Genomic DNA, 12,409 nt, shown 5'->3' on the forward strand with positions numbered 1-12,409 from the left:
CAGCCTCTACCATAAAGTATAACGAATAAGATGCCTAACTTCACGATTTTGTATTCCATCAGAGGAAACCAACAGAACTTGCTCAGAATCCTCATCCGTCCATCAAAACCAGCACTGGGCTGAAATATTGGTGGGGTAGTAGATGGGTAATGGGTCTTATGTTGAAACCTATTATTTTGCCTCTCTTGCTTCATTTCTTCTCATGGATAGCAGTTTTGTTGTCTTCCTAACCTTGTATGGTATCTAGATGCATGACTAAAAGAATATAGGAGACCTCTGCTTCATGTTGGCCAAAAGAAAATAATCCAGTTTGCTCTACAAAGTGTGAACTTTGTCTCCCCTCTCCAGCAATGTGAAAGGGGGGATTATTTATTCTCTCTATATGTAAAAATCTAATCTGCATAAATCCACATAGTATGCAGACTGGTCACACATGATCAAGCTTATGAACATATGGAGGCAATCGATACTTTATACTCAATGCATCTATGTAAGCTGAACCTTTAAACAGAGGAGAGCAGATAAACTGACAAATATATAAAAAGTCTCCTGCCATGTTTCTATTGTGCTTGGAGTCTGTTCTGGGGTTATAAGACAATGAGGCCATTCCTCTTTAAACATTTGCTTGGACCCAGAACATTAATAAGACTTTTTCTGAAATTTTCTCACAGAGTATTCTAGGACAGGAAATCAAAAGCTTTGTTGTTTTGGATTGCTTTGGTTTAAATACAGATTGCAAACATCTGCATTTGTAAGGCACCTTTGATTTCAGTGACACATGTATCTACGAATTTTCCCTAGAATGATAGTATGAAGCTGTTTTTTATAGGTGACACAATGGATACCTTTAAAATTTGTAACGAGTAACCTATCATTGCAGGATACGTTCCCAAAAAGACAGTTTTAAATCAAATAACAGACAGATAAAACAGGGACTTGAGAGCCTTAAAATGCTGTTTGGAACTGTTCTGAGTACATATTGCAAACATCTGGATTTGTGAAGTACCCCTAAGCCAATGTAATTATCTTGATCTCTCTTAGATTTTATCACTACGTTGCAGGGTGGAGGCACTGTCCAAGTTGTAAGTACAAAGAGTTCACCCAAGTGACCAAAAAAATTGAAAAGCAAAAACAGTTTACATGCATGACACTCTTGCATGTTGCAAGTTCAAGTTCACAGAGATGAACAGCAAGCTGGCACTCAGTTCCTGACAAAGAGAACAAGAAAGTGAATCTCGAACTGCTTTGCCCTCTCCATACCAATGATTCTTCTATTCATTCAAAGCAGCTGAAGCAATACAACAGGGCTGCATGGCTACTCATTCATAAATACATCCTCTGCACTTCTAGACTTGTTATATGACCATGCCTTAAATTAACTAAATAATGTTATCAAAATAGGAGAATGACGGCCACATCATCAAAGACATGAACACATGAGTCTGGTCTCTACAATCACCTGTCATATTAAATACATGCTTAATAGAATCCGAGCACAGATGTAAAAGACCTAATTGTGATGAGGGAAACAATAATCAATAGTATTATTTCTGTTGAACCAAATCTGCAGTATAGATGCTATTTGTGGGAGTATTCCATATGTTTGAAATTTAAAGACTAATGAAAGGCAGCGACTAGTTCAGAAGGCTCATTGATTTGCCCACAACCTTATCAATAATCCAGAACTGAGATTTGGTCAAAAGCCATCACTTTCATATTGGCTTGTTGGTTTCCTAAAACAGAAGTTGGAGGGTCACCATCTCTCAAATGGTGTGTGGCATGCTAAAAGCTCTCATAAGTTTAGCTGGAGCTAAAAGGAGGCCACCAGTGGTCTTCCACCCCTGGACTTAATGAGGAATATTGGGCTTGATCCCAGAAGGTACTTCTTCCTTTATTGCCTCTTAAATTGTTCAAGTTCTAAAGATAAAAGGAGGAATTGTTATTGACCTGAGAATTATGGAGATGGGCAAGTATATCAATCACAGTAAAGCCATGAGCAAGGTATAGGGGCAACTCCATAAAAACAAACAAAAGACACAATGAGAAATAAAATAATTATGGAAAGAAAGCTTTGCTTTTAGAGAAACAGCAAGCAAACTCAAGTGCTTGCCTCTTTCTTGCCAGTCTTTGATGATCAGGAGAATGAGTGCCATGCCTGCTGTCTTCAACTTAAATGCAAATTTAGCAATGAAGGTAAGTTATAGGAGAGTAAACTGATGAGCAAAACCAAGCTGGTTCTTTAATAAATACCTCATCTGAGAGGAACTATCAAGAGCCATTAGTGAATTCAATTCCACAAGACAGATTTTAAATCAACAAGTAAGTATATCAGGTGACTGAGCTTTCCTTTTTCATGTTGTCCTGTTACTTCTGGTGTCAAGAGTCTCTTGTTTTTGCTTCCCATGAAAGAACCAACATTATGCAAATCCAAGATGGCAGAAACGGCCAAAATGTGAACTCTGGTTCAATTTGAAAGTGTATTTTTCCAAGTATCAGAGAGTATGTTGTTGGGGGATCTGTTTACCAGGGTTCAAGTTTGCTCAGGAAGTAATTAGTCATGGTTAACAGATAGAGCATCTGATCAAGACTCACAAGAATCATACGCTTTGTCCCTTTATGTGGGACCCATTCATATGTTACCATAGGGATAGAAGAGCTGGTTTTCTTTGGCTTCTTCCTATGCTGTTGTACAGTCATGTTTGGCAACTGGAACCATACACATTGAGCCAGTCATGAGTTTTTCAATCACATTGTCTACTCCTAACCAAATATCACTCAGATAAGAAGGAGCCATGTCCTTGCCTACAAGGTTTATATTTTTATATGCTTCTTCCATGTTTTCCTGAACATAAGACTCTCTTGTATTTATTTTTCCTCAAGAAGACACACTATGGCATATTTTCAAGGGATGTCTTATTTTTATATCCATGTCTAGTGCTCAAGTGCTCAGATGGCCTGATGGCCAGATGCATCTTTCCATGCAGAGGGGGCTGTTGCTTCTGTGAGGGAGGGAACGCTGTGGCGCCCAAGCCCTACAACAGCAAGAGAGGTGGCCCAGCGAGTACCATTCCGGCATCCTCCTCTGGCAGCAAGAGCGCTGGGGAGGAGCCCTGCAGCTGCAATGTAGGCAGGGTGGGGGCATTTCCATTTGCAGCATTTCCCCTTATCGTGGCTTGCCACTTCTCCTGCTCCCTCTGTTTGGGAGACTTTGGAGTGCCTTGCTCCTCTCCCTTGCTTGGGCAGGGAGGAGGGCGTGCTGGTGTGAGCTGGTAAGTCAGCTGTGGCCATGGCAGAGGGAAGGGGAAGCTGCCTTCTTTACTGCTTCGCACCGGTCCGCATGCCTATGTCTTATTTTCGGGGTATGGCTTATTTTACACACATGCTTAGAAATTGGTAGGTCTTATTTTCGGGGAAACATAGTGTATATAAATGTTGTTGTGTTGAGATAGTCATGAAAGGAAGCGTTGGTGAAACTGCCACTGTATTGCTGTGGTAATATATGAAGAGACCCTCAGTTTCAACTGTGTAGAGGGCAGTTTCAATGACTATGAAATGTGTCTATATATGCACCAAAGAATTTCCATTGTCATTGTGGGTTTTTTTTTAAGAATCCTCTCAATCTAATATTGGCCAACTATTTTTCTTTCCAAATGCCCCCTTCTGAAGACATTTGAGTTCTGAAGAGTCAAAACCAATGCAGTTTTCTTCCAATATAGTAACTTAGGGCCCATCCAGACAGTACCTTTATCCTAGGAGCTCCCACTTCAAAATGGTGGGTGGCCAGATGACATTCCCTGAGGACACAGGAGGAATTGCTCCAAAGGCCAAAAAAACGCAAGATTTTCAGTTGCGGGAATATCCTGGTTCTGGCCTGAAAATGCGGGTATTCAAATCTCTATGTCCCTTTAGTAAGGGAAACCTGGAACTTGTTGCTGCTGAGCAAACTTAACTAGTTAGCCTTTTGGCTTTAACATCTTTCTGTTTTTCAGTCTTCATCAACAATACAGGTCAATTTCTGTCTTCTCAATAAGTGTTTTCTAACTGGCTGGTAAATCTCCAGGAAAGATAATGACCACTAGGAAAAATGGGCTAAGCCTAATTTGATAGCATACATATCTACATGTAATAGACAACCTCTGGGTTAAAAGAATCCCTATCATGATACTTCTATTGTGGTTAATTCAAATTTAGAGTTTTCAAAAAGATCAGTTTTGATTTCCCTGTTACAATTTGAGTAGTCATATTGTAGAAAATATAGTTCTATGAAATATACAAAATAAGAATTTTTTAAATCAAGGATCAACTGAATGCTTGAAAATTTTTGTGGATTGCTATTCCTTGAATCCTCCAGCCAGCATGATAATTTTTCAAAGCTCTGGACAGGATAAATCATCTTTCTCTCTTATTGGGGTCCCTAGTTTACTCAGTCATTTATGTCATGAAAATAATACATTTTCTGGTAAGTTTACTGCCAGTTAGTAATGTCTGTGTCTCTCAGTCCAAAAAGACAGAGTTTAGAATCTCATCGCAACCACCTGAAGTGGTTCTCCTCCCAGGTAAAAGCCTTCCCTCCACTCTGGGAAACTAGATCACTTTTAAAAACCTAGTCATATATGTTGTTTGCAGATCACCACCCTCAGGAACCGGATTGATCAGGCCCAGAAACAGTGAGTAACTCTAACCCACATCCCTTTGCCAGCCCAATGTATCTGGAATAACTATTCGGGTTTTTGCAGAAGACACTTCAGTCTTCTTACCCTTGTTTTCTTCATGGAAGGAGAAAAGGTACCGACAGGGGTACAAATTTTACCCTATTCCCTTCCCTTAAGAAAATGTTGGTGAAACTGAAGTAAACCTATAACCCTCATGCAAAAGAACCCAGTCTTATTGGTCGATCTCTGAAAAGCTCACCTGTCAGTACAGTACACTACTATGTTGCTGGGTATTTTTGAAATGAAAGCAACGTTTATCAAAAAGTGTGAGCCACTTTTGAGATTGGAAGCAACAGGATACCACCTAAACACTAATCACATCCAGGTTTGCTTCTGCCACATGCAATTGTACCATGTGGCCATGGCTGATTGGTTCTTTTCAGGTCGTCCTATGACCTTCCCATTTCCCTTCTCTCTATCTAATTTAGTTTTCTCCCTGCTTGTTTTGTTCTGTGTCTTTGTTGTTGCATGTGCCCATTAATGCATCAGAGATAAAGGGCACTGGGAAGAGAAATGTAGTCCAACAAAAAGGGGAATTTTAGAGCATACATTTCTGGGGGGAAAGGAAGTAGGAAAGAACTCCCACAAATCATTAGGTTCATGCAAAATCAGCAAGAGTTCAAGGTCCAGGGTCACAGAGTATTACTCGGAAAGGCAAGAAAAACGCTGGCTTGTTTTCCTATCAGTAGAACATTATAGCACTGCCAGTGTTTTCTGGTGACCGGAGCATTGTGTTCCAAGGGAGTAATGAGATCTGCCACATGCAATCCATAAAAATCCATAAAACACACACTATTTTCTCACCAAGGGAAGAAAAACAACCAAGATATCACAAATAGGGAATTTTTTTTTTGCTCGTTTGTTTTAAATCAGTACATGGAGCTTAAGATGTTTGAAGATGCACTTAATGTGTATTAAGTCTTACAGTGTGGCCCTTCTAATTAACAGACAATGTTTTAAACAGTAATACCTTATTGGTATAAAGGAATATTGCAGGGTCATTCAAAGGGATCAATGTTATCTAGAATTTAAAGACAAAACAGTACTTGTCTGATGTTTAAAATGATTTAAGAAGCTGTGATATTCTGGAGAGAAAAACAGTCTGTTACCATGAAACAGATATAGCACAGGTTGGGTAGCATCCTGTTAAGGCACAGTCATTCTTAATGCCTGTGTATGGTCTTTGGTTTATGTGGAGGTTGGAATTCTCTTCCTCCTTCTACACTGACAAAATCCCCAGCAAACCTACTATTGAGTTGCTGCACCTATCTCCATGACCATTCTGAACATCTGGCTATGCTCTATAGCCAAACACAAAATGATTATGTCTGAGATCAGTGGATGATGTAATCATTTCATGTCTTGCTATAGGGACATAACCAAATGTTTTTGTAACTCCCCTCGACTCTCACAAGGCACAGAATAGCCATGGTGTGAGAGGGGCTGCAACAACTCTGTAGCAGGTCTAGAAATTGATGAATTGATGAACCCTGATCTGTAGCCCAGTTCCTCTGGCAAAATTTCAGTGCTATGTGGAACCATACAGGATAGCAGCTATTATCTGACAATTTTGAAACAGGTACTAAGGGTTTTACACTGTATTTGAATGTAAACAGAAACCTACTGTGCAGCAGGATGATGATGGGTACAGATTTTCAACTTTGTGAATCCTATCAGCACGATCTTTGGTCTTGCAAAGTGTGCTCAAAACAAGGCACATATAATTTACCTTCTGTGCCAGTGTAACTTCACTGTAACAATAAGCCATGCTTATGTAGACATTACTACTACCTATGGCAGCAGAAAAAGTATAGGATTAGGGTTCCAGTAATCTGTGTACTCTGAAAAGGACATGGCAGCTGCTTGTCTTGCACGTCTAAGGTTGATTTCAGAACGAATTGCCCTACTAAGTTAACTTGACAGGTAAAGTATGCACTCTGTGTATGCGTGTGTCTGTGCTCATGTGTGTATGCCACTGAGACAGCTCCTCCTGTACATGAAATTACTGCTGAACAGATTCATTGGCGCTGGAAACCATGTAAGGCTTTCAGATATTCCTTATTGCTCTTGAATATGAACTCCTTCCCTTTCCTACTGGAATCTTCTCGAGGAGCCTATATTCAAAGCACAGGTCACAAAACCTGTGGTTGTATACGGGCTGGGCAAGGTAATACCATTTAAACAGCATGCAAATATTTACCCAGCCAGAGGAATCTGTTGCTGCTGCAGTTCAGAAATTCTAACAGATTAATTTACTCATCTGGAACTCACTCATATACCTCCCTCACAGCAGGAAGGTAAGTGTTATGCATGTTTGGGGTACTCTCCCATTTGCATGTCAAATGGAGCAATATGGAGACGATTTGAATCATTGTTAGAATATGAGACAATACCCTATGGGGGTGTTTTTATTTTTTTACAAGTCTTTAGTGAAACCACAGGCCAGTTTTTAACACCACATGGTGACCATCAAAGGTTTATAACAGGAAGGGGGTAGAAATCATATTACTTTCCAGATGTTCTTGGACTTGAAGTGCCAGAAACTATAGCCAGCATTCACATTGGTGTTGTGGTCAACAATATGGGAATTGATATATGAATGAATTGTATTATTACGGTCATAGATCAGGAATCATCCATGAAATAGGATGACTTGGGTTGAGATAAAATTGCTCCAGGAGCTGAATTTGGCCGTAGGGATCACTCAAACGAAAACTGTAGTGGCTTTCAGAAAACATTTAAAATTGGAGTTTATTTCATCCATTTTAATGCCAATGAAGCCCACAGAAGGGATTTCTGGTCAGTCTGTACTGTTAATAAGAAATTCCAAGCTTCTTAATGAAATGGCAGACTTAAGGGCAGTAAAAGAAATAACTGTGGCAGGTACACTGACTTGTTTTTTCTCCTTTTCTGCATTACAGCAGCAAGAAGGCCGGAGCCAAAGGCAAAGTTGGAGGGCGCTGGAAGTAAAGACCGGGAAGGTGCCTGCAGGCAGAATCATCACTGGCGGTGGCATGGTTAAAGATCGCTGGCCTCTCTTTCCCTTTTCAAATGTGGATGCGTTCCCTCTCCTAAGCAAAACCATAGTTGTAACAACAGCCTGGATTGCCTACTGCTTATTTCAAGGGTTCACACATCTTCTAGAACCATTGGTCTGGAATCGAGATGACTCCCTGCTGACACCTTTTACTACCTGCTGCGTTGTGTCCTTTATTTTCCCAACCCTACGCTGCCCTGTAGATTGCAGTGTATGAGTCCTTTGGTTTTGTAAATAAAGTGTGACCGAGATACTTCAGCTATAAATTTCATTGTTAGCTGTTCTTTGCCTTCTCTTACAATTGACCAAGGATATATATTTTTCCAAAGATTTATTGGCAAGGACTTGTTCAAGGTCACCCAGTAGATTTTCACGGCTAGTGAGGAATTCAGCCCTAGTCTCTAGAGCTATTGTCTAATACCCAAACCACTACACCATGCATACAGTCTAACCACCATAGATGGGAATATTGAAAGGGAAACAAGTTGATCTTAATATGATTCTGAAAGCAGCTTCAGGATTCTTGGAAGATGGATGAAAGCCAAATCTTTCTGCTGTAAAGATACTAAATCCAATGGCCAAACCAAGGAATATACTAAAACAAAGGGCAGAGAATGTCAACTCTAATGCAAAATGTCATTTTGAAGAGTAATTTGAAACGGTTAAATTCAAAGTAGTTACCCATATAGTGCTTCCAGTTACCTTGGATAACAATTGGAACAGAAAATATTTGTTGGAATGCCTGAGATGAAACAGAGACTTGTAGGGCTCTAACTAAATAGCATTGAGAAATACGTTTTGGCATGGCCGCAGTCTTTAAAAATACAAAGATAAAGTATATTGTCAATCCGCTTTTCCAGTTGCCATTAAAATTCAGTGAGAGATTTAATAGTGTGTAATAACATAGCATACATTGTCAAGGACAGAACGCCACAAGATCAAAGATAACAGAGTTTATTGGATTTACAGAACTCAAAATGCCCGTAAAAGACAAGGGCAAGGCAACTTTAGCCTTTAAAAACAAAAAGGGGCAAGAAAAACGTTCAAAAGATAAACCGGATTAAACCGGAGTTTAATCCGGGTAAAATCAAAACAGCTTGCTTCAGCCTGGGGATAAACAAACAGAAGCTGGGAAACAAAGAGTTCAAAAGAATGCAACTAATTGGCAGCAGATGCCTCTCTGCTGCCAGCACTATGTTTTGAGTAACTAGGAGTCACTCCTTCACACAGCAAGGCAAATTTCCAATACAAACTCAGCAGCCAAGGATTGAAGCAGTAGCGTAGTCCCAGTTCGTTCCGAAGGTCGAGAGGCAGAATCAGACGTTTGCAGTTTTCCAAGTCCAATAGGAGAAAGCGAGCCCGTAGTCAGTTTTCAGTCCGTAAATCCAGAGTAGCAGATGGCGTCCGTCAAGAAGACGACGGAAGGTCAAAGCTATTGAGATTAAGCAGAGGTTTTGCACAAACAAAAGCCCACACAATTCCTCCCGCCGTCTGAACCCAAATTCCAAAACAACTTACGTATCAGCACACGAAAACACACCAGTCTTCAGGAAAGCGTCCCACACAGATCCCAAGCGTTCGTCCAGATTACCTTGCCCAACGCAATTTGCAATTGCTCCCAAGCCTCATTTTATGCCAGTTACAAATCCTCATCACTATCAGCTGCCCTCCTTAACCCGGGCGTTTCCTCATCACTTTCCTCATCAGAGCTGGAACACCTCTGACTACGCCCCACAGCATCCCCAGCTGTGGATCCCGTCCCATTCCTCCAGCTTGTCCATGGGTCTAATCCTGAAGGTCCCCAATCATCCTCCATCCCATCATTGCCAGTGGCACCCAACTCCTCCCTTACCCGAGACCAATCCATCTCATCCTCTTCCGAGCTAACCAGCTCTTCCTCCATTCTTTCCGTGAACCCCTTAAAAGATTCTTCGTCAGATGGTTCTGCAAAGATATCTCGCAGCCTCTTTCTTTCTCGCTCCTCGAGAGTATCTGACTCTCGAGGAGTCTTACGTCCACGTCTGCCAGAAGCAGAGCCATGAGGCTCAATCATAACATACATTGAACATAATGACACATTGAGAGCTTTTATTCTTTCTAAAATTCTTGAAGGCTTAGCTATTTGCTACTGAGTTAACTGATTTTCCAGATGGATGTAGAAAAACATCAGGATGGACTGGACCCTACTAAATTGCTTACAGTCTTAGTTTCCAAAAGGCCTTTGACAAAAGTTACTCACTGAATGGCCCTAAGGAAATGTAATTGTGATGGAATTACAACTGAAAATTGTTAAGGAACAGAAAGCCGATGTGGGCTTTCTATTATGGATAGCAAGGTTGTCAGGTTTGCCATTTACAACATTGAACTATAGGGACCCCTGGATCTGCAGAACCAATAAACATGTGTTACTTATCCACAGTTTCACTTATTCACTTAGGGCCCCTTGTATGAATTATTCTCAATAATAGGGTTTGCTACTATCTGCAGTCTCAAGTATCCATGCAAAGTCCAGAAACATTTCCTCTGTGGACATGGTGAGGGTTGTATGGTTTTGTCAAACAAAAAGGGAATACCAAAAATTCCAATAGGATCTCTCCAAGGAGATGAAATGGATATCAGAATGACACATGTGACTGTAAAGTGGGATAAAAAAAACCCCTATGTTCACATATACGCTGATGGCCACTAGCCCATAATTTATTTTATTTATTTACAGTATTTATATTCCGCCCTTCTCACCCCGAAGGGGACTGACATTACACATATAAGGCAAACATTCAATGCCATAACATAGAACAGAGACAGACGCAGGCACCGGGCTGGCCTCAAACTCATGACCTCTTGGTCAGAGTGATTTGTTGCAGCTGGCTGCTAACCAGCCTGTGCCACAGCCCAGCACTGATCTTGGTAGATGTTGATAAACAAATGAAAATATTTTCCCCAGTGTGCAGCTGCTATGAAAAAGATTGTAGGGGAAGGTCACTACTGAATGGTACAACAGAAGTAGAAAATCCCAGGTTTAACAACAACAACAACAATGCTTTATTTCTATACCGCCCTATCTCCCAAAAGGGATTGAGGGCGGTGTAGAACAAAAAGATCGGCAAACATTCAATGCCTATAAAACATAACATAACAAAGCACGTCACATAATAAACATCATATAGAGGACATCAGAATCTATATACAGTAGAGTCTCACTAATCCAAGCCTCGCTTATCCAAGCCTCTGGATAATCCAAGCCATTTTTGTAGTCAATGTTTTCAATATATTGTGATATTTTGGTGCTAAATTCGTAAATACAGTAATTACTACGTAGCATTACTGCGTATTGAACTGCTTTTTCTGTCAATTTTGTTGTATAACATGAAGTTTTGGTGCTTAATTTGTACAATCATAACCTAATTTGATGTTTAATAGGCTTTTTCTTAATCTCTCCTTGTTATCCAAGATATTCGCTTATCCAAGCTTCTGCCGGCCCGTTTAGCTTGGATAAGTGAGACTCTACTGTATATATATAAGGGTAATGAAATTTCGGCCTAGGACAAAACAACAAAACTACACATCCCAGAAACACTAAACTTGGCAGCACAACCCCTCATCCATGCCTCTACGTTCATACAACAAAAAGCTCCAGCTACACCAGAAAACGGCCAGGCTTTGAGACTGCAAGGCTATTCACTGCTATTCCACCTGGCCAACAAAGGATTCCCATTAAGCCACAGCAATGCGTGGCCGGGCAAAGCTAGTATACTAACAAAACCGCTCAAATTAGAGGAGAGGGATTTAAATATACAAAATAAATATATAAAATATGGCATTTCCAAATAAGGCTGGGAAAGAATCCTGCCTGAAGCCCTAGAGAATTTACAATACCAAGCTAGGTGGTTGAATGACCAGACCTGTATGCTTCTATTGCACAGGCAGAAATCAAAAACAAAAATGCCTTTCCAGAAACCTATGGCACAACCAAGTCTATGTCTGCAGCCATCTTCGCGCCTAGAAAACTGCATTAATACTACAGTGTAGATGCACCCTGAGTCAACATTCACTTCTTACATTCTTGCCGAAGAAACAAAGTTGGTGAATAGCTTATTGGTCTGCAGTTAAATGGCTGCTTGACGCCATCTTTCAGCTTGCCCTGAAGTTTACATAGTTTTCATAATGATTTTAGCTCACAATCACAAGAGAACGTGATGAAACTGTGTTGCTTTCTTAAAAAATAAATCCAGAGATAGAGAAGTATCAATAACTTATGGGGGAAAAAACTCTTTCCCGCTTCCCCAATTCCTTTCTTAGTCCTCGTATAAAGCAAGGATGGGAAACGTGTGCCACTCCTTTCCGCGGGATGTGCCATGCTAGAGAAGGCGGGTGGGAGATGCAGTCCGACGCGGGGGGAAGCGCACGTGAGCCTAGGATGCCTTCCGGGTGAAAGCAAGGCTGGTGGATAATAAATTACATTAAAAGGATCAATAAAGGGACAGGAAGGGCTATCCACCAGGTTAGGAGGATCCCCCTCCCCTTCTGTGCATTTTCACCTGCGAATAGGAACCTCTTTCCTATCCTCAGTTATTGAGAAAGACTTTAGAGTTTTCCAAACTCTGTTTTGCCCAGTGTTTTGGACTTCGGCTCCCAGAATTCCTGATCACTGGCCGAGGCA

The 12,409-nt window shown here is 40.8% G+C and overlaps 1 protein-coding gene and 1 long non-coding RNA gene across 11 annotated transcripts in view; one reads left to right on the forward strand and one right to left on the reverse strand.

Annotated features, from left to right (window-relative positions):
• tnnt3 (troponin T3, fast skeletal type) overlaps nucleotides 1-8,015 on the forward strand; it is a 42,831-nt gene extending 34,816 nt beyond the window's left edge. For 9 of the 10 annotated variants that reach the window (XM_062967642.1, XM_062967640.1, XM_062967641.1 and 6 more), the window contains 2 exons: nucleotides 1,042-1,082; nucleotides 7,634-8,015. In XM_062967642.1, coding sequence (XP_062823712.1) covers nucleotides 1,042-1,082; nucleotides 7,634-7,682 — 90 coding nt within the window. In that variant the 3' untranslated portion in view covers nucleotides 7,683-8,015. Of the gene's footprint in view, nucleotides 1-1,041; nucleotides 1,083-4,626; nucleotides 4,668-7,633 lie in introns of all 10 variants that reach the window. The other variant, XM_062967639.1, reaches the window with a different exon arrangement.
• Nucleotides 8,016-8,687: 672 nt separating this feature from the next.
• Nucleotides 8,688-12,358, reverse strand: LOC134295366 (uncharacterized). The gene is made up of 2 exons (XR_010001909.1): nucleotides 9,268-12,358; nucleotides 8,688-9,181 (listed from the first exon to the last, which is right to left on the reverse strand). It is a non-coding gene; the product is annotated as an uncharacterized LOC134295366 (long non-coding RNA).
• Nucleotides 12,359-12,409: the final 51 nt, after the last annotated feature.

Source organism: Anolis carolinensis, chromosome 1 (genome assembly GCF_035594765.1).
Source record: "Anolis carolinensis isolate JA03-04 chromosome 1, rAnoCar3.1.pri, whole genome shotgun sequence".
Classification (NCBI taxonomy): Eukaryota; Metazoa; Chordata; class Lepidosauria; order Squamata; family Dactyloidae; genus Anolis; species Anolis carolinensis.